Here is a 26,244-nt window from a genome sequence, read left to right on the forward strand (position 1 = left end):
TAAGGGGATTACAGGCAGTTTTTTTGCTAAGTCCCTGTCCATTCAAAGCAGGGCCACCTTTGATACTGGACTAGCCTGCTCATGTCCAGATGAATTTTAAACTTAATGGTTAAACATAATGGTTAACCCTGTTAATCAGGCTATTCAACTCGTTCTTATACATTCAGTTGTGAAATATACAAAACCTGCATGCCTCAAACTAATCTGTGCTGCTCTGGGGATGCACTGATAACTTTGCTGGAAAAGTCTGAGTAAAGGTTTTCACTAGAAAGTCACAAGGTGGCTGGAGTTCATTAAGGAAATGAACTTAATTTAACTCATTTAATTCTTGATTTTAGATAAAGATTCCCCCCAATTCCTCCTACTTCTCGACTCCTTTTCAGCTTAGCAAGTAAGTAAAAAACAGTCCATCAAAGAAAAGTTTTGTTGTAAGCTACTTTTTAATCACAGCATTAGTTGACATCCAGTCAGCATGACAATTACATTTTCTTTCTCAAAATGCCAACAGACAAAATAAGCCTAGCAGAAACCTTCAGAAGAAAATGAGGAAATGTCTGAAGACACTAAACTCGGAATGACAGAAAATAACGAGGTAAAACTAATAAATCAATTTGAGCAGTGACAAGGTTTGGTAAAGCTAAGGAGAAGTTTCCCCTTGGGCTTATAGACAAAAGAGCACCTAGAAATATACTGCCATTCTTCTGTTTTACTGAGATGGATTGGAGGTCACGGTTATGAAATGCTGAGACTGAAGCTCACTCTCTAACCCTACAATTAATTTGCAGGAGCCGCAGCCAAAATGTCCTTCTGTGCAAGTCTGTGCTCCAAGCTGAGCCTAAAGCTCGATCTCTCTGCCCCCATATTTTGTCTTTAGCCTTTTTGTTCAGAAGGTGCCAATTACTGAGCAGTCTGGCAGTGGTTTTGCTGAGGATTGCATCTCTGTGCTGACAACTGAACTTGGTGCTCCAAAGCAAATCCACACAAGCTGCCTGAGCCCAAGCTTGGAGCCAGGGCTACCCTGCATCCCATGGCCTCCTGCTGCTCTGCAGGGCTGCTGCAGCTTGTGACCACGCTTGGACCCAGTTTGCTGCTAAGTGGACAATTTCTGCCTTGTTTCACAATGCTGCCAGGCTGCTACCATGTGTTGCAGGGCACAAAATAAATTCAGAGCTGCTCTTCATACCTGGGACTCTACCACAAGCCCCCACAGCCTGTTCTGCACTGCAGCCCCTCCACAGGACCTCACTCCCTTCAAAATAGATGGTTTGCTTTACTCTAGTTGAAAGCCAAACATCAACAAGGGAAGGGAATCCTAACATATTATGGTTAAGCTGGTATTTGGGACATGCCAATTTGCTATTGAAATTGTGATTTTGTCACGTTTAATTAATACTTAAGTGGCATTTCCCCAATGCAGCCCTGTCAGTTACTCAAAAACTGGAAGATGCGCAGTGCCTCCTTACGCACATTATAAAATCTACATGCTGGTTTATTTCTGCTTGAATCATCTTCAAAGGTGTTTCACACTCCTGTCTCTGAAAGATCCTCTATTGGGAAACCAACACAGTTTGTTACATGAACACACTGTTCCTCATTCTTCAGTCCCTCTCCAGGACAGCTGAAAGGAAAATGGTGTTCTCTGCCCTCTTATTCTCTCATCTCCATATCATGCTGCTGTCTTTAGGAGGGATATACAATATCTGTAAGATTTTCAGCATGTCCTCTTTCTCTCCCATTCCATCTCACTAATCTAAATCATGTTTTAGCTTAACGGTATAAGGTCTGCTGTTTCATTTACTCTTTTATGTAGCTTAAATTGCATTTTAAAAAATGGCTTGGTATGAGTCGAGATCATGTTTAGACTTGAACCCTTGTTCCAAGGAACTATTCCAAAGTCAAAACAAACTTGCTTGTGCAACACTGTCCTACACACACCCATACACATATACATGGGCTTTCCAAGGGTCACTGCCACTATCCCCAGGTGCACACCCAGCTGCACTCGAGCTTCTGCCAACCATGCCACAACCACAAGACCTCGGTCCTGCCGCCTGGCCATGCCCTACACCGTCCTGCACTTCACCAGCAGCAGGGCTGGAATGCTGAAACTGCAGGATGCTCCCTTCCCCTTGCAACCTTGCAGCCCAACACAAAACTACGCCCGACGCCTCTGGCTGCCCGGGCCTGAAAGCAGCCTTTCTCCCTTCTTTTTAAGCACGAGGCGCCATCCCACAAAAGAAGGCGCTCCTGCCTTGAAAAGGTTTCTGTTCGTGGGCCGTGGCCTGTCCTGAATCAGCTGCATTCATCAGCCAACCCTCCTCCGTCTGGGGCTGCTTCTCTCTGGCTGCAGGTTCGGTGAAACACCGAGCAAGAGCCAGATATAAATCTCCTGCTCAAAGGCAATATTTAGCAGCAAAATGAGTAGAAAACAAAAGGACTTCTCTGTTACTTACCCAATCCTCTCACTTAGGGCGGCTCTATCTAAACAAGCAGGGATCTGAGCCCTGCTGCCTGGAATGGCTGTGCCAGGGGGGATGGGGAGCGGGACTGCCCCATCCCAGGGAGCCCGCTGCTGCACCCAAATGGCTTCAGACACTGGCTGAGAAGGGCAGAGCTTTGTCCATCAAGTCCCGTGCTTGGTGAACGTGACAGCCTGCTTAGGGCACTGAGGGGAAAAAACCTGCAGTGTTTCCTCTTAATTCTGAAAAAGGAAAGGTCAAGACACATTAACACAACTTTATGTACTTATTAAAAGCAGAGGAACATTAATCCTCAGCTTATTGGTGTTCTGCTGTTATTTCCCACTGTGTGAGCTGCTCTGCAACATAAGATGTAAGATGCAGATCAACTTTTTTTCTCTTTTTATTGTAAATTTGATTGTGCAATTCAATCTGGAAAGGCTGTCTCCACATGAATTCATTGAGATGACGGTGCTCCAGCTCTCTGACACAGAAACAAGACGGGTTGCTATTGCAGAATAATTACCACTGAGATACATAGCTATTTCATAAGCAACAGCACAAGAGAGACACTGCTAAGCCACTTTACTAGAACTGAAGGAAGTACTTTTGGAAAGGAAAAGTGCAGGACAGGGCATGTACCAGCACCTACCTGATAGAGACACTATCAGTGATGCTCTGACTGGGGCTTTGGCCACAGAGGATGTCTGCCCACTCCCAACCCATAGTTGTCCCACTAACAGGGAGCAGCGAGGTTTCAGAAGGTTGCTGAAACTCCTGCCAACAGTTCCAGAAGTAGGCCCAGTGTCTGCAAGGGACAGAGCAAGAGCTCCCCCCTCACTGAGCACCCTGCTTTCCCACCAGCAAGCACCTGGGCCAGCATGAGGGGCTGGCTAAGACCCACTCCCTGCAGAAATGTCATCACAGTTTGTTAATCCAGCAGAGAAATGTAAAGAAATACATGACCTGCAGGAAGCAGAAAGAGATGCAATACAGGTATTGATATGTCACTGCTTCAATTCTTGCCCAAATCCCACCACTCCTGTGCTCATTCAGTATCTTGCAAAATAAAGCACTAGTATTACACATACAACTGAAAATTTATCTTTTACAATGCCATTAGCATTGCTTAGCTCTGTATGAGCAATAATTAATTTTTTTATATCTGTTCATCTTTTATCTAAAGTAAAAGCCTCAGTGTTATCCTTTGTTTTCAGATTTTTACTTTTTGGTGCAATCATTTCCTTGAAATGGTACTGGTAATGCTCCATGGTAATAATGCTCAAAATTCTTCAAAAATACTGCTGTTTAAATTTTAGTCACGTACCAAAAGAAACATTACACAAAAATATTTTTCTGCTTCATCTCTACAGTTCCTGAAAAACTGCATCTTGTGGACTTGGAGACAAATGTACCAGAGAAACCAAAACTACATTAATAGAGGAGACCTCAAATGGCCACTGTGATCTGTAATTGTCTATATACACATTATATACATATGACTGTTTGAGAACCTGTATTCATGAATGTGTACAGTCTACATCCTGCACACATTAATTCATCTGATGGTTTTTAAAAAGAATTTGTTTTAAACTACTGTCAAAAAGTATTTACCCTGTGGTGACACTGCAAACATGGTTACTAGTTACTACATGGTTTTAGTCTTACCCTCCTAGTGCCACTGCTCATTAACTATGAACTGATTTTGCAAATCTGCCAGTTAACACAGTAACTTCTACATTTCTTTCTTATTGTATTTGCACATGTAACAGATTGGTACAAATCTTTCCAATAAATTGTGAAGTTCATTGATACAATGTCTTTCATGATGGCCATAACTGGTTACTAGTCAACTCAGTAGTTTTGTAGAGACATTTTTAGCTGAACTTGGAAAAATAGCAAACGTATTGTGGTTTAAAAGAAATGTACATAATATACAATATATATATATATTTATACACATGTGTATGTCTACACACACATATAGTGATAAAACATTTAAGTAATGTTTAGTTTTGATCAGTTCTCTGACTGCTGGGACTACCTGGCAAATAAATCTAGAAACAATTTGTCCACAATTAAATAATAATTTCCATAACTTAGAAAAATATACTTTTACTAAATAAGGTTTAAATTAACTGATTTATGGATATAGGATGGAGGATAATGGTTTCCAGACTCTGACATGATTAAATCTGAAAGGACCCAAACTACTACAGACCAGTAACAAGTGCTGCCCCGCAGCCAAACACAGAAGAGCACAGAAGCACAAGCCGCTGCCACAGCAGCATCAGTGACACCCAAAACCTCCCTGCTTCCCTCACCTCTTACACAGCCTTCATTTCCACCTAATCTGAGTCTCCCACCTGACCTCACGCTGTTATTTAAGGCACACTCCAGCCACAAGCACACGGAGCGCACAGCTCCCCAGGGCTGATGTGAATGGCTCCTTGCTCCCACACAACGCTGCCTTGAGAGCCAACAGATCATCAAAGTGCCTAATTTTCAGCTTGGAGGACCATCAGTACTTGAGCTTCACCATATGGACTTCAATCTACTGCATAGGTAAATACATTATAGCAAAACATACATTTTTGTGTGTGTGCGCATGTATATAGAAATGTATATATACACATGCACATACACATATGAGTATGTGTACATCTCTATATAAAAAATTCTATGGAACTATGTGTAGTAATGTTATCTAGCGTGGTATCCTGCATACATTATCTGATCTTATTCTTTTTTAATATAGAGGCACCAGAAATAATTATAGAGAATGAATCAGCCTTTAAAAATTAAAGTTAGATCAGTGGACAAGAACTTTGGTAAAGCTTGTCAATATTTATTTTTGTTTTATTCAAATACAGTCAAAGTCTATCAGTTGCCATCACCCTCTTTACAAGAGGAAAGTGCATGTTTTTTTTCCTAAATAAAATTACGCGTAAGGTGGGACTTAATGATTCAAGAAAATTCTGAATTCAATGTTTATATTTTTCAAAAGATTACTATCTTTCTGATGGAATGAAAGCTAAATAGAGTTCTTGTCCTGTGTGTATTTTATCATATGCATATATATATATATAAATATATATATGTATGTCTCTGTTCATGTACCTGTGTGTGTGTATACACACCCACATACTTTCAACATGAGAGAGGAACCTGTTTTTCTCCGCTTTTTATGGGGAGACTCCCACGTTCCTCCCTGTCTTATACCCTGTGCAGTATAAGCTCTAGTGACGAGGCCAAACAAAAAGATATAGTTCACCATAGTATATTAGTTTATGTAGCAAAGTCATTTTCAAGCAAGTAAAATAAAGCTCTGTATTCCAAACTTCTTTTCCATTTCTCATAAAGAAAAGGAGGGAAAAGGAGAGAGGGGAGGGAGTGGGGTTATGGCAGTAGCATCGAGCCAGTGGCACGTGGCGGTGTGCATGTGTGAGCGTGCAAGCACAGGGCCGCACACACACAGGTGCACGGGAGCAGGGCTTTGGTTGACAAATGCAGATTGTCCAGAGAAGGTGGATGCTTAAGTAAGGAAGACTCTACAGTGATGCAATTGTATCTTTTATGCTTGCATGGAGTGAGAAAAAAAATTCAGTTGAAAAAAAAAAAAAAAAAAGAAGCAAAGACCTCTTTTTAGGTCCCTCATCAGTGAGAGCATACTCAGTATGCTAGAGAATTTATCTGAAACCTTTTAAATCAAGGCCTCTTTATTACAAAAATAAAAACGAACAAACAAAAAAGTATGAGAGACGACAAGATGCTGAAGCGTCACTCCAATCGTCCCTGCAGAGAACAATTGCATCCCATTTATTATTCATTCTCTTCTCTCATTTCTACGATGTCTGTCATTTCCTCCGTGTGAGGCATGTCGGTCATTGCAGAGTCTTCGCCTTCTGCAGCTGTCTCATTCTCATTCCTCTTCTTTTTCTAGATTGAAACAAGCATCCAGAAACCTATCAGTAAGCTGTGCATGAACACACTCCTACCAACTTTGGACACGGGGAGAAGTGAGGTGAGAATATGGTTTGTTTAGAGTATGTTATTAAAAACTAGAATATTTGTGTCATATTTGTGGCTTGCCACTAATAACTTGGCTTAACTTAGAAGATTTCCATAGCCTTTCTGGGGCTGTTTTCTCCTTTCTAACATAAATGCAATCAAGCATTTCTTATGCTAAGCAACATTTAAAACAGGCTTCAGCATGACGGGAGGGAAGAGAGCATCTGGAATCTTTTACATCACAGACTTTTTATTAAAAAAAAGGGAAGGAAAACAAAATGGGAGAGAAGAAAAGCTTCTCTAGGGAGGGAGGTGAGGTGGCAACCTAATTTCTCAAATGTCAAACATCAGGAATTTTAGAAGATGTGAGCATTCTGGCTTAGTGTTGCTGATCCACTGTGATCCCTTGCCTCATAAGGCCAAGTAATATTAGAGTATTTTTGGCTAGCAGGAGCAGGAGGTCATTCAAGAGTCCTATGATTCATCCAGGATGTCCTGGATTAGTAAAGCTAAGAAGAGTTCAGCCCCCTACAAAACAAGTTGAAGCAGCTGTTCCTTATTACCCACTTCTCAGCAGGCTGACTAGTTTTACTGAAAACAGTTGTACAGCTGACAAAATATCCCCCACAGGTATTGATTCAGCCGAGATGGGTGTATGAGAGTTCCAAAATTTCAGAGGTGTCTACACAACATTTGATCTGCAGCTCTCCAAATACAGGTGAGAACAACTTGGTTGGCTCTGCCACTGTCACGCTGACTAAATTATGTTGGCACAGTTACTACTCTTACTACCTGCACTCACCACTGAGAAAAATTAAGCACTAAAACTAAACCCTGGCCAGAAAGACTCTGTGAGCTACCATGGTAACAAACTAGCAATGAGGATGTTGTGAAACCACAGGTCAAGACACAAGCCATTTCAGTGTCTAAAAGTTTTACTCTTTGGTTCTCGAGGCAAACATGAGAAATTAATCATGACAGAGATTATGATTCTTCTAATGTCTTATGAACCTTGTCACTTTGATCTCTTGCCATGGCCTGCACTGTCAACACATATCAAAACTGATTTTAGGTTGTTCCAATATAAGGCTTTTAGATATTCCATCATCTGTGGGTCTTTTTGGTTTTTTTTGTTGTTTTCTTTTTCAAAAATATAAGTGGTGGGTATTTCCACTTAGCACTTAATAAGAAGTCTAATTAGAAAAAAAAAAAAAAAGTCACCGCATAGATTATATTTTCTGTTCCCTTCCACAGAGTCCTTCTGCACTACAGAATGATGTACACAGCTTTCTGGTTGCTTGGAGCTGGACCTAGTGCCCTACATGGTGCCTCGAACTCACAACTGAAAGGGAACAAAATGCAGGTACAGCAATGTACCCAGTCACCCAGCCTGTGTTTGACTTAATTTAGTGGAATCTTCTTCAAAATAGATATATCACTACTACTCTACACATGTAGAGCACTACTACATGACTGTAGTGTTTAAAATACGTAAAAATGCACCTGTTCATTTATTTATAAGCTCTTACTGTCAACTGCTGCAGGACTATGTCTTCTTTTAAGCCACTTCTCTAGATGGCAAAAAAACATAAGTGCCTCTACTTGTCGATTTTCAGCAGAGCTTGTTTTATAAACAAATAAAAGTATATATACTGAGATATATGTATTACATATTGTATACATACAGATATAAATGTACACCCTATGTAACACTGTGTTCCATGGGAGGGAACTTAGAACTCCTTGGAACTTTAAGGTTTCTTCCAACCCAAACCATTCTATTGTTCTGTGATTCTATGATTCTATATGCATACAGATACACATATTGGATGCATAGTTCCTATGCCGACATAAAAATGCTAATTTGCTACTGCAGTAGCAAATATACAGCACAAAACTGCTGGTGGTAAGGATGGGATATCCATGATACATGTGTGTTGGGAAACAAGAAGCTCTGACTGCAGACCAGCATGTCCCATGGCATAGATGCCTATCAGCAGCTGGAGGGCACCTTTAGGTTTTATTTCAACCCTAAGACTTTCCAAGCTGCACACTCCTGAGACATAACAGGGAAGCAAACCAAAGTGAGGATTCTGGGGAGTTACACTGCTAAAGTGTAACTTAATCTGAACTAAAATCCTCTGTATTCATCACCTGCTTTCAGATCCAGAGATTCAGAGACTAATTCTTACCTGTTTCCTATAGACGTAACAGGCCGCTATTGCGACCATGGTGGATTCTCCTACAAAACCAGCGAGAAGGGATCCTACTCCAAGAGTGGCTCCATGAACTCTGTTGGAGGCATAGAAAGAAAGAAGTGATTGTTGTGTGATAATGCATGATTCATAATTACATTTTCACTGGCATATATAACCAATCTGCTGATAGAAATATTTTCTTCAAAGACACAATACACTGCCTAAGAGAATAACTGGTTTTTTAAATGGCTACACTGTTTAGTAAAAGAAGCACACTGAATCAAATTATGGACTAAGAATTTAAAGTCTTGTACAGAGTGCTGCAGAATAGATTATTAAACTTATAAACAGATACTCTTCCATTAGCTTTCTTAACAGTTATTATTGCTTAATAACATGGAAATAAATTGCCCTTAGGACACGTTTTTGCCGCTTTGACATTTGTGTATTTTTCACAAAGGAACATCATTATTGTGCCTGTCTACAGCAGTCATGCTTGTAAATTTGTAAATGTTTCATTTCCAGACAGTGACACTATTTAGGCTTTGTATCATGGTTAGTATTTGGGGAAAATGTTCTGAGCTATGCAAATTCAGCTATCAAGTGACAGGAAAGAGGAATGAAGAAAGCAAATCCATGGGTTCCGTGAGGAATAATGATTTACCCCAAGTAAGGCAGCACAATGAGACTGGTGATGAGGACGATAATCCGCAGCACTGAGCTGGGTGCCAACACAAATGTCTTCTTCAGAGTCATCAGCCAACCAGTCAAGTGTGCTCTGACAGTCACTGTTCATAAACAGGGGAAAAAAAGAGGCAAGAATAGTTAAAAAAAAAAAAAAGTCATCTCATATGCTGCTTTTCCATGTGGAGAGCACTGTTCAGAAATAACCACCGTGAAACTTACTGCTGGTAACTTTGCACTCTACTAGAAAGGATGTAGATTTTATGTTCAAGTTGCTTTAATATACTGATTTGGGAAAATGAAGAAACAAAAAAATCATTATGGTCAGCACTTGTTCCTAAGAGCTAATCTCTTAAAATTTATTAGACAATTAATTAGAAAATTTATTAGACAGTCCATTCTGTTACATTCATTAAAAAAAACACCTAAACTATCCTTTTCCTTAAAGAGAAAATTTTCCTACCAAGGAAAATTTTCCATCTGGCTCCTGTGTGGCACATGGTGTAACAGTCAGGCACATAAAAAGTTATCTACATGTATCTATACCTATTCTTGTTTTTGTAGTTTACTTTCATTATGAGACTGTCTTGTCATACAAGCAGGAAACACTATAAGATGTTGCATTTAATTACAGAGCTAGAAATTTGAAACATTTTGATTATTGCTGTCCAGCTTGTCTTGCTCTTTGATAGAAGTATTAACTTTCATTATGTAATGTTTATGCTCTGAAAGAGCCTCCGAGGTTAAAGAACTTTTATTTTCCTTTTATTTTTTTACCTGGAAGTGGAAAAAAGGAGAAGATGCGCAAAGGAACGACACACAGCTCTGCGAAAGCAAAGTCTACTCCAATTATGTCAACTAAAATCTTCTCTGACACGTTTGGCGTCCAAAACATCACAAAACAGAGCTAGAAAGAACAAAATTTAGAAAGTTTATATTTCAGAAGGGAAGCACAAGAAAAGGTAGGTCCTCCTGGACTAAAATATTTGTTTACTGATGAGTAGATAACTCTACTAATGGTAAATATATGTACTATATATTTATATTTAGCTTGCATTCAAATACACATGTACATAAGAGAGATACCTTAACTTCAGAAGCAATTCCTACTCTTAATTTTCCTCACATACTAAGTGTGATGCATAGAGAAAGAATTTATATGGTTTTTGCGAGTGGTTGTACTTGAATGGTCTATTGTTACACAAACAGTAAACCCCCAGATTTTTACAGCACTTGATCTGGTTAAAACACTTGTACTCCTAAACAGATTATCAAATTTTTTAGTAACTAAAGATTTGAAGTCCTCCATGGCCCAGAAATCTGATCTGAATCTAAGACTAGGGGTTTAAATTTGCTGCTGAAAAGAGTACTGTTGGTATACAGTAAGTCTGATAGTAAGGCAAAGGTGTTTAACACAGTCCTGCAGACATGGTGCTCTCAGGCTACAGATCCACTAAGTCTTGTTATTTGCATTAAAGAGTGTGCTGCTTAGTCCATAAAGGAAAGGAAGATTTCCATGAAAAACCCTTGATAATTGGTACAGTGGTAGTACATGCTGTTGAATTTTTGCGTCAGCCCTGAGGCTTCCATCTGAGCTGAAGGGGCTGTTGGCAGCTGCAGGTTCTGGCTTCAGTTCAAGGCACGCACTGAAGAACAGTCCTTACAGGACTTTCCTATAAGAAAGTGTACCTTTGAGTATAACTACTTTGTTATTTAATTTGATTTTGTGATTTTAAAAATTACTTCTTAGTTGTTATTCTTGTAAGAATATTATTGTAACAATTATTCTTGTTATTATTATATTGTGATTTATTGTAAAGTGAATATTAAGGAATTGAGCTGACTGAATGGTGCTAAACTGGGGACGTTAAATGCTCTGGCACTCCTCTTGTCAGGTTAAAAATCTGTGTACCCTGTAAATTATGCACACTGCCTGTACGATAGAGTCTGCAAGACTCTATAGCCACTCTTACAATTTAGCCTACCACCTAGTACCATAGCAGCTAGCTCTTTTTATCCAGTTGTCACACCCCTACATGGCTTTTCAAACTAGTCTTTGAAGTCCTTCCACCTCTAAGACAGCTGGGATTTCACATGCATTCTTTGGTAGGGTGTCAGAAATTGTCCTTTCTGTTTAGCCTCCAAGCACCCAGACTGCAGAAGCTTCACAAGGCCTGTCACTGAGTGGCCTGTGGGAGGTCCCGTGTTCTGACCCTCTGTGTGGTGAACAAAACATTTCACATTCCTGCATAAACATCCATCTTCAGTTTTCTTCTCCACTTCTTAGGGTAGGAACTACTATTTATTTGTTACAATTGCATGTTTTATTTTACTATTTTGATGCTGTCTTGTGGTATATTTCCAGCACCTCTACAGAGAGCAGTAAGTGGAGGAAGGTAAGAGCAGAAGACAAAAGAACTGAGCACTTGTGCCAATCTACTTGTACAGGGTATGACTGAAGCAGAAGGGACAATCTAGAGCAGAGGGAGTTGTGTGGTTGAGAATTCAGTTATCAAAAACTAACTGTACAACAACAGAGTGAATTATTTCATTTATGGAGACACTCTTGGGCAGACTGTAGTAATTTGTACTTTCACTGCAAATGACCTGCAAAGCAGTCATATGGGGAATATTTTGTCAAATCTTTCTTCAAAGTAAGATACAAAGATGCCCACTCTTCATTTATGATTTGCTGTTTTCATGAAAGCAAGGACCTTTTCATTGCTTGCACTGCACAATGCCATTTAGTGTCCTAGTGAGCAGTATAGTTGCTGCTGCTGCCAGATTCCATACGTGTATGCTAACATACAGAACCTGCCCACTGCCAGCAAAAGCGAAACAGAGCAGTCTTTCCCTCTCCCACAGCCACTTGAAAAAGTGTTGAACATGGTTAGACAGGCAAGCAAATGAGTGACCAAAGGCACTGTACTAAATTCTGCTCTCTAAAAGTTTCCCTCTGGCCCTAATAAGAAGAGAATCAATCTGCACCCAGCTCCCAGCAGAGTCAGGTCAGTTTTCCAGTCAGGGATAATGACTTAACCCAGGTGATATGCAGTCATTCCTCCTCAGCTGCTGCAAACTACAGTCTTCCCCAACCCAGACCAGCAGAGAGTCGTGCTGGTAAATGGCTTCAAAGAGCACTTATACAGCAACTGGTGGGTAAAGACTGCTAAGCTCAAGCATAAGCAGTTTTAGGAGGCGAGGCATGGTAGCAGAAGGACCCTCTATTTCTGTCTGAGTATCCTTCTATCTTTCTGGTTTCAATACTGGTAACTAGTTTCATTTTGCTAAGAGAGCCCTCTCCATCATCTTATGAGATTATATTCTCAGTGTCCACAGAGAACAAAGCCTCAGGAAAATAAATTAATGCTTTGCATCATTCAAGCCCTTTGCAATTCAAATCCTAGAGCGCTTGCAACTTTACTGTTTCGAAGACAAAATGTAGTGGAAAAAACCCAGGCTCTACTTCAGGCAAAGAATAACACTAAATATGCAAAGCAGGAAGGTTTCAGCTGCTGATTTCATTACAGATGGTGTATTCTGAAAGTAGGATGAGTCAGCTTTTTTGTGATTCCGAGTGGTCTTTAGGATGTTTGTCATTACCTTGGTAAAAGGTAGTGCTTGACAGATCAGAGAAGATGGTAACAGTAGTCCAGGAAAACATGGCACAGACAGTTAGAGATTGGCTCTACTGAAATAAGCAGTGCTAACTTCCTGTGACTCAGATCAGGAAAGATTTTAGGAAGTAGATTTACCAGCAGGATGTTTCCTATCTTTCTCCTAATTTAACACTGTTTTCTCCCCTCACTTGCATTTCTGTGCACGTCTGCAAGGTTAAAAATAGAATAAATGGCTTGGTTAGGCTAACAGCTATATCTTCATTTAATCTAATCAAGAGATGACGACGAAACAGTGAGAGCTTCTGCAGAGGCAAGCAATGTGTATGCAGAGTGGCACTGCAACTTCAGGCTGCAATTGCAGTTGGCTGTTGACTGTTGTACCTGGAAACTTTGCTGAGGCCAAGGCATTTCCATGTTTTGGGAGTAAGGATTTTTCTGGTAAAATTCTAGCAACAGAGCTTATTTGATTTTCTGTTGCCTTATGGTATGAGTACAGCATGATATTAAAGACAGTTTTGTTAAAGCCTTTGGTCATTTAACTGGAACTTCAACTGACCAGCAATGACTGCTTTAAAAATACAGGAAGAAATAAAGGTGCAAACAGCAAAGTGGAATGCTACAGAGAATAAGCAGTTCTGCATAAGGACAGTAGTATGTATCATCAATTGCAGTATCAACTACAATAACCTAAGCATTTCTGAAAATGTTTTAGTAATTTCAATTGATCTGAAGGGTTTTGGGTTTTGGTATTGCGCCTTTAATTGTTCTACACTAGTAGAATTTGAAAAATTTTACTAAATATGTCAACAACTCACAGCACTGTAAGAAAACTACTGCAGCTGTACTAGCCGAGATCAAAGCTCTAGCTAGATTAGTACTGTCCCCCTGCTAAAGGGCACTGGGAGTTGCTGAAGGGAAGGACATAAAAAGCAGGGCAAGTGTAGTGTAAGAGATGCCTTTCCCAGTGTGCATAGGAGTTATGGCTTCAGGAGTTCAGTAATCCTTGGTGGACCTTCATCCCATGCAGGTTATACTCTGTTATCTAATATTAATGACTGTTTTTCAATTCAGTTGTGCATTAAAAGTACGTAAAAAATTCTCTCACTTGTGTTTTACACACCCTCCTCAAAGTGGTGGGCTTATTTTTATGTGGAACCTGGCTATTTCCAACTAACAAATTCAGTGTCTAAGCATATTCAAAAGTTAAAATAAAAAACTTCTGCTGTCACCAAGCCTGAGAGAATGCACCAAGTATTTTTTTATCAATAGGGAAAGTACAGAACTGCTAGTGTTCAGTTCAATTTCTCTTTATTCTCTTAAGTACAATTATGGCATTTGACTTTCACAAATGATTGTGATGAAAGATTGTTCATGAGATTTTGTTTCAAAAGCTGCATGTGTGAGTCTGAATGCTTCTAGCTCTTGAAAAATAACAGTCTTTTCATAGGCTTTGCATCTCCTGGAAGCTATTTCCATTTATTCTGGTTGCTGACAGGGATTACTAAACCTCAGAGACCCACTACATAATGCATTATAATACATTATGCTAACAAAGGCTATTGTCATGTGTATAGTAATCTGCAGGGTGCCAGACTGATTTGCTTTTCAGCACTTGTAGAAAACTGCCTGTCTTTTGAGACATTCATTGATAAATATAAGCACAAAATAGTATTCCAGCGAGCTATGAACAACTTTTCTAGACTTCATGCAGTCTTCAGTAAGAAGAAACACCGGCAGATGACAGAGACATGTTACGGCTCTGTGTTCCTCAGAAAGAAATTAAGGAATCCAAACTGGATGTTTTTAAAAATAGGTTAGACATATGCCAACCTGGAATGAGTCTGGAATAATAGATTTTACTGTGGACGACAGATGATCTAGTAAAGGTTATTCTGTGATGAAATGCAGTTCCTATTTTTCTCCTGCAAAAATCCTCTCAGTAGATGTTGCATATCATTTGTTGAACCTGATATATTTGCAGATATATATATATACTGCAGTTCAAGAGAAGTGTATCACCCTAAAGATACTGTTCTATGTATGTATTGAGAATTGTAGCTTAATTTAACCCATGCCTTGTTCATTTCCTATTACCATTTATGCTACATGGTGCCCAGTGAGGGCAGAGGAGACCTACTTTGAAAATTATTACACATCTCAGCTTTGAGTTGCACCTTGGGTCTTTGGGATAGTATCAGCTAAGTCTGTAACTTTTATTACTATGGAAGAATATAAATCACATGATTTAGCCTTTTGAACTGTGCAATAAACAAATAAAAAAGTAGACTGAGTCTTATGTGATTGGATCTCATGATCTGCCAAATGTCTCCATGGTCTCCCGCTTTCTGACATAAACAGAACTTCCATAATTCTGTTTCCTTTCAGAACTTGTATCACACAAGATGAGCTGATTTCACAGCTATATTTTTGAAATCAAGATAATGTTCTAACTAGCATCTATGTCAAATGCTGGATTTCTCTCCTCTGTTCAATAAACTGTTTTGTAAGATGTTGGAAAAAAAGTTGTTTAATTTGTTAGTGCTGTTTTGACAGCTATGTTAAATCCATACCTTCACTGACCTTGAAAATTCACTTCTCTAAATGACTATATAGTACTAGAGCTTTTCATTCAAAATCTTACTCTAGCATCTTATTGTTAAAAGAAGCCACACTTCTGTATTTTTTTGAAGAATAAAAGTAGCAACAGTTTGTAACTTACCTGCTTACTAGTATTGAAACAACAGAAAAGTTAATAGTTACCCCCCTTTTCAGATCCCCATTGAGGTGTGCTTCTGTGTTGAACAGACACATGGCACAGAATACAAAGTCCTAATACCTCCTGAAGCTACCATGCACCTCTCAGGTAGTTGAAAAATACAGAAAGAATTCCATAGAGTTCTTATGAAGGAAGGTGATTTACACAAAGAAGGGCTTTTGTGTTTTGTTGTGGGCCAGAAATCATAAAGTCTGGGTTTTATCATAAAGGCATTAATCATTCCCTGTTGATGGCTAATTGTATCTAATTTACCATGAAAATAATAAAGTAAAAGCCTTGTTGTCTTTAGAGACTTAAGGGTTCATTTGGGTTTTTTTTTTTCAGTTAGTTTGGTTGCTGTTTTGTTTTCTTTACTTTTTTTTTAAGCACAAAACACAATATATTCTATAAACAATCATAAAGTTCTTTGGACTCTGTGGAGGAATTACTGGGTTTCATACAACACTAGAGGCCAGCATCACTGATTCGCTACAGAAGCTTGCTGCATACCATAACCTGGGTCCTTGCCAGAATGAGCCTGCAGCTCTGTTTCATGTCAGACAGCAGTCTTTGCAGAGCCATACCTGCAGTTTTGGCAGTTTTGAGGAATTTTTGATACAGAGCAAACAACCTAATTCATCACCCCAAACTGTTTGGGACTCCAAAGTGTTAAGTCACAAATCACAGAATATTCTGAGTTGTAAGGGACCTACAAGGATTATCAAGTCCAGCTCTTAAGTGAGTGGCCCACACAGGCATCGATCCCACAGCCTCAGTGTTATCAGTACTGTGCTTTAACCAACTGAGCAAATCTCAGGGTCAAGGTTGCTGCAGTCTAATGCTCTGTTGAGACACATTATGATGTGTGTTCATGTGCCCTGTAAGTCAGAAGAGGTCAGAAATGAGTCCTTTTCTCGTGCGGGAAACGTAGTTTTCAGGAACAGACTGTCCAAAGCCCCAGGGAACTTGCTCTAACTTCACAGCAGACACTGCTTTGCACAAAGGCTGGACCTGATGAACTCCTGAGGCCTTTCCAACCTGAACAAATTTGGGATCCCATGAAACAAAAAAATCCAAGATCTGTGAGCAGTAAAAATGTCAGACTGCAGTCACATTTGAAACTGATTTATGATAATGCTGATGACTTGAATCACAAGGATATTCTCTTACAATGATGCTCCCTCAGGTGCATAGTCAGTATAGATTTCTGTGAACTCTGTTCTGTCCAGGGAGTGTAAGGCTGGAATCAGTCATCATAAAATCTGTCGATTTGTCAAGAGCCTGCTTGTGGGAACACCCCCTAACTTTATATCTCCTCCTGAAATAATTGGTTTATACATATCTGAATCTTCCCCTGCCTCCCCCAGCTTTCCAGAGTTCTTTAGAAATAAAGACACGTCCAACAGCTGCACAATTCATTGATGCTCTGATAACATCAACACAATGCCACATCTGCATTCCCCCCAGCTACTGCTGAAAGTACTTAGATGGTATTTTCCAGTCTGGGTTGGGTCACTAAATTGTTTGAGGTGGTCATTATATCTTCCCAATGAATTATGCTGCTTAAATTTTTTACAGAAAGAAGAACATTTTACTTCACTTCTAAAAAGCTTCAATAAACCAAAGATGGCAGATTTCTGGTCTCTTTTTGAAAACTGTCCATCCTCCAACTTAGTAACTTTCTTCTGTCTCAAGTTTTCGGCGACCCTTGCTGCTCTTCCTACTGTGAAAACAGAGTTTAAGCAGAAACACTGCTGCAGGGACAATTTTTGATGCTTCCTTTGCCTGCTCCAGCCACTCATGCAGAACAGACCCTTTGTGTGAAACCTGAACAATCATGAAGGAGACATTAATCTCCACCTCACTGGAGCAAACAAAAAACCTTTGTTCCAGGACAAAGGCTCAATGCAGTACCATGGATAGGACAAGGCCCTCATGAGGATTTCATAAAGTCTGCCTCTGGTGGTCCAGCATCCTCCTGTGCAGGCAGGAATGCTTCCATTCATATCCGAAACAATTCTTACTGAAATGGGAACTAAACCTGACCTTGCAAAGTTGAAGAGCTTTTGAGCAACTATCTGCCAATATGCCATTTTCCGATTGATATTTTTGTGCCAGCAGCCTGAATATTAAAAACCCACAATCTTGGAGTTAAGAGATGGGAAAAATCAAAGCAGTCAAAACAAATTGCTCCAGTGGATAAGTGGTATTACTTTTAAGCTGTCCTTGACCTTCATATGGTCTACAATAGTAAAGTCAAAATAAAACTCATTTAGACTTAAAAATTAATGCTGTTTTTTTAAAGTATGGATATTCTAGATAAGACTTGTGAGATCTTTTTAATACAACAAGGTTGTAATGAGACCATTGGTAAAGAAAGATTTGAGAGAGTTGGGGAAGTTTGGAGAGTTGTCTGTGTTTTTTATATTCTTTCTTTGTATAATCACACGAGATAAAGACTCTGTCACCCAGGGAATTTCAAATACTGGCATAGTCAGCAGTTGGGGTTGCGTCCTCTGAGAAGGACCAGGTTCTTGCTGTGACATTTATTCCTGTGGATTTTACTGTCTCTCAGTCCAAATTTGCCATGACTTTAGTAAAGCCAGGTTGTAATCTTTGATAATACAGCAATGCAGAGATGCAAGACAAAGACAGACAATAAAAGATAGGAAAAAATTAATGTAAATCCAGTGGCCTCTGCAATGGCTTCAGCTTCTGACCCTGAATGTCACAGGTAGATACAGTGGCAGCAAAATATGGTTCCTATATACATTTCACAGAATCACACAATATTCTTAGTTGGAAGGGGCCCACAAGGATCATTGAGTCCAGCTCTTAGGTGAATGACCCATACAGGGATTGAACCCATAACCTTGGCATCAAGAAAGAGAAACATTTATTTTTTCTTGCTCCCTTTTTCAAGGGATCTGGATCACTTGAAAGCATGAGGATTAGGCAGCAGGTGCTTGGCTAAAGGGCTTGTGAGAGTGTAAGAGGAATAACAGAGTGAAAGCCCCAACAGCTTCTTGCCTGGGTCAGAATTGCAAATCACTTTGCTCCTTTCTAAGCTGATTCTTACCAAACTTAATGAAATGAGGACACACAACTCTTCTACCCTGTTTGCTCAAATGCATGAAGGTGAGGGGATAAATTAAAGTATTTCTACATTTTCTTGCTACATGACGGTCTAACACTGATTTCACAGTAGTAGTGGTAACTGACCTTATTTTCTTTCAGAAAGGAGAGAAACACTACCCACATTTTTGTGAAAACCTGTTCACATACACTGCTCATGGCAAACCCTATTTTAAAACACTCTTTTGCATACCCTCTGGCTACAGTGAAGCTTCCTAAGGCATCTAAAAATTAATCTCTGGTCAAGCCCTGAATGCAATTTTCTGTCACTTGGCCTTCCAGGTATTTCATCTCCAATCTTGGAAAGAAAGCAGAGTGCGTGATATTTCTCTAGCTACTGCAGCTCAGGAAGTGCATTCATGGTGGCTAAATCCCATGGGACTCCTGGGACCCAGTGAGACCTGTGCACTGCAGGGATCTGCCATGTAGCTGTTTCATGCTATGGGCACTCCTACCTTCAAAAGATTTCAGTGAAATGGGAACATGTTCCTTGGCATCCTTTGGCATGAATGCAAGCCTAATTCATGTTATCCTGAGTGCAAACTAAGGTACCTAGTAGGCTGGCACTCAGGCTTGCTACAGAGATGGAATGAGATCTTTAACTTTTCTCTTTTAACTTCTGTCAAGAGTCACTTTATGTCTCATTATTTAGAGACAGCATAGTTGAAAACATCAAATACATCACCCTAATGCATGTAAGGGCTTCACACAGGATAGTTTATCAGGTGGAAAATGAACTTATTTGTAAGTGCAGAAAGGGATATGAAATGGTATATTTTTACACAACAGACTGAATATTTGAGAGCAAATGGGCCGATGAAAACTGTACAGTCTTTGGTGTCCCTCATGGGAAAAATCACCTGCCAGACTTAAGGCTGGGAATATGATTTGCTGAGTTCAACTGGAAATTAAACAACTACTGAGTATAGAGTGTTTGCACAACATCAGGGAATAAGTCAATAAGGCAATGCTATTACAATAATACACTGAGTTGGTATGAATATTCTGTCTGTATTCATTCTGACTCCAATATTATCTGCCAGTGCTACATTTCACTGGCTGGTGGAGCCTTGATGATCAACTGGACAGGAGAGTCAGCAGCCAGTACCCACATGGCAGTTCCTATTCTGGTATAACCAAATCCAGAGTGGAGAGCTAAAGCTCAGTTATCTCAAGTTGTATTTTAAACAGACAAGGCTTTTCAGCCTGGGTGAAACAGAGCTGCTACTCTTCCACAGTGTTTGACTCTTGCTCTTACAGAATTAAGCAGGAAGCAGCAACTAATAAGTCTTGTCTTCTGTGTTTCTCATTTTTTCATTTAGGGAATTTTCCCTGTTACACTGGCTTCCTTGGTCTTCATCAGGGTTTTCTTACCTCCTAGGTGCCTGATGATTAATCACAGAACATAACCAAGCAGATGGTGACTGAGAATTAGGAAAATGATGGGATGGCTTGAAGTAAACTGTTGTCAAATGGAACGAAGACTTTCCTCTTTCTCTCTTCAGGCTGAAACTGATCCCATCACAGGGATCCCAGCAAGAGAAACCCTGTGACTCTGAACCTCACCCTGATGTTTTCAGATGGCGATGGGGTCTCTCTATTGACTCTTTCTAGTCTATGGTTCCCAGCATCTGTCCCTCTTTTTTGCCCATGGTTGGGGGCAAATAAAAGATACACAAGCAAACATGTTAAATGCTGCAGCTTAAACCTTCTGATGGTTATAATATAATACAAATCCCTCACTTAGAATGAAACTGAATATGGTTACATGCTTATCAGGAACATACATTATACATTAACCTATGAGATGAATATAAATGCCAAGTGATAGTAGTTTATGCTGCTGTGCTACAAAGTATAATCACTGGAGAGCTGACAAAATGTCTGTGCGCTGCTCTTCCTAAGGGACTGATAACTACCAGCAAATGAAAGAAACAACACTTGCCAGTAGTAACTCCTCGAACTACAGATGCTCATCAACAGGAGTCCTTTTTAATCCTCCATCAAAAGAACAAGTTATGAATTTAAATACTACACTCTATTTACAAAAGAAAAATGTAGCTTTTATTTATAAAATCTAAGAGATTACCTAATAAATAAAATAGAAAATAATTTTGCTAGTGTTAGAAGCATTTTAAAGTTATTGTTAGATTCCTCAGTTATGAGCAACACAATTGACGAGTCAATAAACCAACCCTGGCTGTAAAGTAGGTAACATTTTGACATGTATTCATACACACACATACTCAACTCTCAGGGTTAAGCACAGAAGCCAGTAAACTGACCAGCTGTCTGCTACTAAGTACATTCCATTTAAACTTACATTGAGATTTAAATCTAATGTAGGTGACCTGGAATTTGAATTTGGTTCCTGCAACACAATGCACATTAATCTGTTCAGCTGCACATGAGTCTGTTCATCTTAAGGGCCTGAACCTTCACTTTTGTTGAAACTTCATGGTGATGTTTTGGGTTTTTTTAAGAGACTGAAAGTTTTCACTAGTATGCTTGTAACAAGTAAATATGAAATTTATAAATCTTGCATAAATCATACACACACATGTGAGTGTAAATGTGCACACTTTCTCTCCTTTCTATCTTTTAGAGCCTTTTGGAATAGAAAGGAATGAAAAATCACAGGGCAACATCTGGATTTTGTTTCCTAAGCAAAGTTAACTAATTAAATATCAAACAGTATTCTATACAATTAGCTTCTCCCCTTAATTAGTCCTTTTATTCATGAAAACTGCTACCTTCCCGAGCTGTCCATAACCATGTGTTCATTTAAAAAAAAGCAAAGCAGCATTGAAATTCCTTTTAAATAGCTGGAAAGAGCTTTGAGCTGTTTCTAATAGAACACATGTTAAAACTTAGAGGTACTGTGCAGCTCTCCTGCTGTGCATTAGCTTGCTGAAAGATGGATGAAGATGGTGTGGTGCACATAGCATGTCACCCTGGCACCTTGAGCCTGTCTTATTGGGAAGGGAAAACCTATTGCAATACACAGAGCACTAGAGAATATGAACATAACTGGCCACGTGTCTTGCTCACACTTCAGCTAATGTGAACCATATAGGAACAGGAACTGATGTTTGGAGCTGTATCCCAGAAACACTGGGGCTTGTCCCAGCTGAGGCTGCTGGAAGACAAAGCTGAACCAAATTGCACAGTTCTCAAACTACTGCTCTAAGAACTGATTGCTCCTCCCCTGCTATAAATGAACAAGTAAGTACAGACTAGTCAGGGTCACTTTCAGTGATGGTGAGCTAGGGAGCTTTCACAGTGCTCTCTGAGAAGTTGCTTTCTCTGGCCAGCATCCTGTATGCTCCTCATGCAGTGATGTGGTGCCAGCCACGGTGAGCTGGCCATGCTTTACTCCAGCAGCAGCTACTTAAACGAGGGTGCTCACACCTCACGTTAACTAAGACATCCCTTGCTTTACAGCAAGATTCTGAGATGTGAATGCTACTATTGCCAGTCCCCTGAGCGAGCTGACTGTCCCACTTTCCCTAGTGCTGCCTGCACAATCGATGGCTGCCTCAGCTCGGGGCACAGCACAGCACAGCACAGCACAGCAGCTCTCTGGGGTTTGCACACAGACGTGTGCTGGCATGGCTGTGGCCACGCAGACGAGGCTGCAGTGGCTGCAGCAAAGCAACCCGAGCCCTCACAAAGGAGGCCTCTCTTGCTTTTATACATCAGCACTAACAATTGATGCGAAATCAGACTGCAGAGCCTTGCAGTTCAGAGGCAGATGACCAAACACTAATCATGTGGCTGCCAGCAGCTAACATTAGCTAGGGAAAAGGATCTTAACTGACTGCAACTTCTGTGTCATCACAGAAGACTTAAAAAAGAGCTCAGCTGGAAAATGGAGAGAAAATTGAAAAGAAAAAAAAATAAAAAGAAAAGAGAGAGAGAGAGAGAAATGTAATTTGACAATATCTCTGCCCCATCACAGGCTGGCTTGGAAAAAAATCCCTGAATTTAGCACTCTGGTATTGAAGCTCAGAGACACTACCACTGTTGCAAGAAAACCCCTTGCTAAAGCACAGCCTGTTTGCTATTACTCCTCCTGTATATGGCAGGGTTCCTTTGAGTAGTTTGTACCTCACAGAGCCTGCCCCTCTACACAGAGCTCATATGTGAGGGAGTGCTCCCCCCTGACAGAGCAAACCTTTGCTGCAGTGGAGAAATGCAGTAAATTAGCACCCAATCAAATTATTTTGGTATTTCTGCAGTGTACTGAGGCTTACACATCCCACAACCACAGGGATGTGGACTACATATGTACCAATTTTCTCTTGAGTCTGTGTCTTCTCTTAGTTTACAACTGTGCAGCAGCAACCTCAGAGCTGCTCTGCAGGGCCATCTAAACAGGTCTAGCATTGAACCAAAATGTTTAGTTCTTCAACAGCCTGACCTGCAATGGCAGCAGCATTGGCATTTGGATCAGTATTTCTACTTACATATGGAAAGAAGCATTTTTCCCGAAGTGCCTAATTGCAGTGATGCAACAGATAATGGCAAAGAGCATTATGCATACCCTTTAAACTGTGTGTAAATTACCAAGCATTACTTACTTTTTAAAATTAGAAAGGTCCTTTATTCGTATGGGAAAAATTGTACAGCTGAGTCCCTTCCCTTCACTATACAAATTTTACATTCAGTTGCACAGTCACAAAACGTGGCTTTGGAAAGAATCACCACTTACAGCAAAAACCCGATCAATGTGACTAATCACAACAGCTGTCTTACCTATCAGAAGTTTAGTGGCTTAGTATAGCCTTTAAATAAAACAGCTTGTCTACACATTTTTCACTGAGCAATACAATTAATTCCCATTTTCTGAAGAAGCAGCTTTAATAGCCACCTGATGCTTCAAAGCCATGAGGCAGCACTTACAATCATACTTAACAGAACACACGTGCTGCACAGTTAGCCTGGAAAGGCTCAGGTGTAGCCTTTCAGATCCCATGAAAATTTATGTTGGAACCCTGGCCACAGAGTTTCATGCTTTCTGTGCTAACAGGCACAGACCCACAAGAGAACACTGTGTTTGACCTGAAGCCATGGAAAAGGCTTCCAAAATTAATATTAAAATTAATATTTAAATTAAATTAAATATGAGTGTGTAGTTTGAATACAAGTGTGTTATATCACTTGGTGGAAAATTTAGGCTTTAAGGTTTTAGAATATAGTAATAAATATGTAACAAAACGGAGGTTATAGGGCATTAACCTGCCTTGTTCTTTCACCTTCTTCATGGATTTTAGTAATGTTGTGTGATTGGATAGAAAAATCTGCAGTGCAGAACATGGGTATTTGGTTATTGGGTTATAAGTAAAAATAAATTAGTTGGAATTTTATAATTGGGTAGTTGACACTTAAAAGGCCTTGGAAAGAGATACCTGGGGTCCATTTTTCTGAAAAAAAATGGGTTCCATTTTTTAGACTGCTAGCTTAGTGTGTAGATGAACTCACTTATGTAATATAGATAAGAAAAAATAAACAACTGAGTCCGAACACGAAAACCATCTCTCTCGCTCATTAATCCCGACCTTGAGGAAAAGGGCCGAGAGACTTTTTACAGATTTAAACAAACCATGTCTTTTTTTCTCCTCTGACCTAATACTGTCACTGTGAACAACAACAGTGAAAAAGTGTTTCTGCTGCAGAAGTAGGACTGCAGTATTTCTTGTATGGGCATGACTGGTCTGTGGAAGGAGGTAGAACATTTCTCTCCCAGTTCTATTGAAATAGTATGTCTTTGATGTTTGAAAGTTTCCCAAGGTCTTACATTTGGAAGGTACTTCCCTGCACGGCTGGTGCTTGTACTTTAAGCTTCACTGTTATTTTTCTGAGTGGTTAATGGGCCTTCCTCAGCTTTACATCTTCTGGAACCCTTCTATAGACCATCCACTGAAAAATGCAATTATATGTCATGCCTAAGTACTGGATTTTTTTTTGCCTTATCAGCTTGGGAGTCTTTCTCTCAGACCTAAAAGAACAAGATTTTACCAAGTGGTGATGCCGCTAGTCTGACTGCCATTTGTTGAAGTAGAGCCCCTGAATAAAAACACAGCTATCACCAATGGCCATAGGAGCTCACCTGGCCACAACAGAAGCAAATTTAAAGTCTAGCTCCTTAGAGCCTGTGGCACACATTAATGTCACCCCAACATCTGCTGAGTTTGTGTGCTGAAGCATTGGCAGGCTCATGCCTTTGAATCCGACTGAATCTTTAGAGCTCATGTTTCTTTTTCTGCTCTGTCTGTTGACAAGCAATCCTAAGAATCTGTCACTAGCAGGCACAAATAGAATCAGGACAGGAAAAGCTGTGGACCTCAAAAGCGTTTCTGGAATTTCAGTGTGGGCAAATCTCTCATGATGATCTCTTGAAAGAACTGCCCTTGAAAGTAAAATGGAGAACTTTTGGATACAAAATCCCAGACAGTTACAAAACAAAAGCCTATTGAGGTGATTAAAATTTACTCTTCAGAGGATAGTCATGGTAATGTGAAAAGCTCATAATCTATCAGAGCCAGAGTAACCTGATAAATACCATGGAGTATTAAGAGCACAGTCAATTCAGAGAAAACTCTGAGATTGAAATAGTATTCTCAGAACAATTTTTAACAAGGAAAGCTTTTCCCTTTTTGGGTCTGTAACAACACTGACAGACTTTGAGGGAGGCTCCAACTGTAGAGATCATCATCATCTGTTTGATGTGGAACAGGATACAAAAAAAACCTCTCAAGGCATGTGATGGTAGATAACATGAGAGCTAGGGTCTCATGGAAAGTCTCCAGACAATGGCCAGTTCAGTGGAGGCATATGCCTGTCTCTGTTTCATGCTGTAGGAAATACAAGTTAGGGCAAGAGCTGCTTGTCTCTAAGCCACATGAAAAGACGTCAAGCTTAAAGGAATTAAAAGACAGAGTAGATGCCACACAGGTTCATGCAATTCTGTCTTTGACGGTGGCCAGTTGTAGCTGTTTAGGGAAAAAGTATAGGAAACAAAGAGCAGAAAAAATGTAATTCAGCTATGGATGGATTGAACTGCTTCATTTTCGACTGTGAAGTAACACAGACTTCTGTATCGCACATCCTCAGGTTGTGGCAAGGGGGTTGGGATGGTTTCAAGTACTTCTGGCCTGTGCACTGTAACATTTCCTTTGGCATATATTAGCTTCTTTTCATGCATAAGCCATTTGCAACTCAGACATAAAGATTTTACACTAAAATGAAAGGGGTAGAGAAATTTTGTCAGCATTCCCATATTCAATAGTAAATTTGTGAATGCAGGGAGAAGGAAGCAGCCAGTTACGCCATAGAGAGTATGCAATGCTGAGGGTAAACAGCAAACCTGTCTGGGGTAT

General features: G+C 39.9%; 1 protein-coding gene across 1 annotated transcript in view; it reads right to left on the reverse strand.

Moving 5' to 3' along the window:
• Nucleotides 1–5,723: 5,723 nt before the first annotated feature.
• Nucleotides 5,724–26,244, reverse strand: part of ANKH (ANKH inorganic pyrophosphate transport regulator) — a 96,828-nt gene continuing 76,307 nt past the window's right edge. The window contains exons 9-12 of the mRNA XM_005530880.3: nucleotides 10,130–10,259; nucleotides 9,333–9,456; nucleotides 8,663–8,762; nucleotides 5,724–6,398 (exon numbers count right to left, since the gene is read on the reverse strand). Of these exons, the coding sequence (XP_005530937.1) occupies nucleotides 6,282–6,398; nucleotides 8,663–8,762; nucleotides 9,333–9,456; nucleotides 10,130–10,259 (471 nt within the window). The 3' untranslated portion in view covers nucleotides 5,724–6,281. The remainder of the gene's footprint in view (nucleotides 6,399–8,662; nucleotides 8,763–9,332; nucleotides 9,457–10,129; nucleotides 10,260–26,244) is intronic.

Source organism: Pseudopodoces humilis, chromosome 1 (genome assembly GCF_049639895.1).
Source record: "Pseudopodoces humilis isolate 2021_Gansu_Grassland_sample_001 chromosome 1, ASM4963989v1, whole genome shotgun sequence".
NCBI classification, from domain to species: Eukaryota; Metazoa; Chordata; class Aves; order Passeriformes; family Paridae; genus Pseudopodoces; species Pseudopodoces humilis.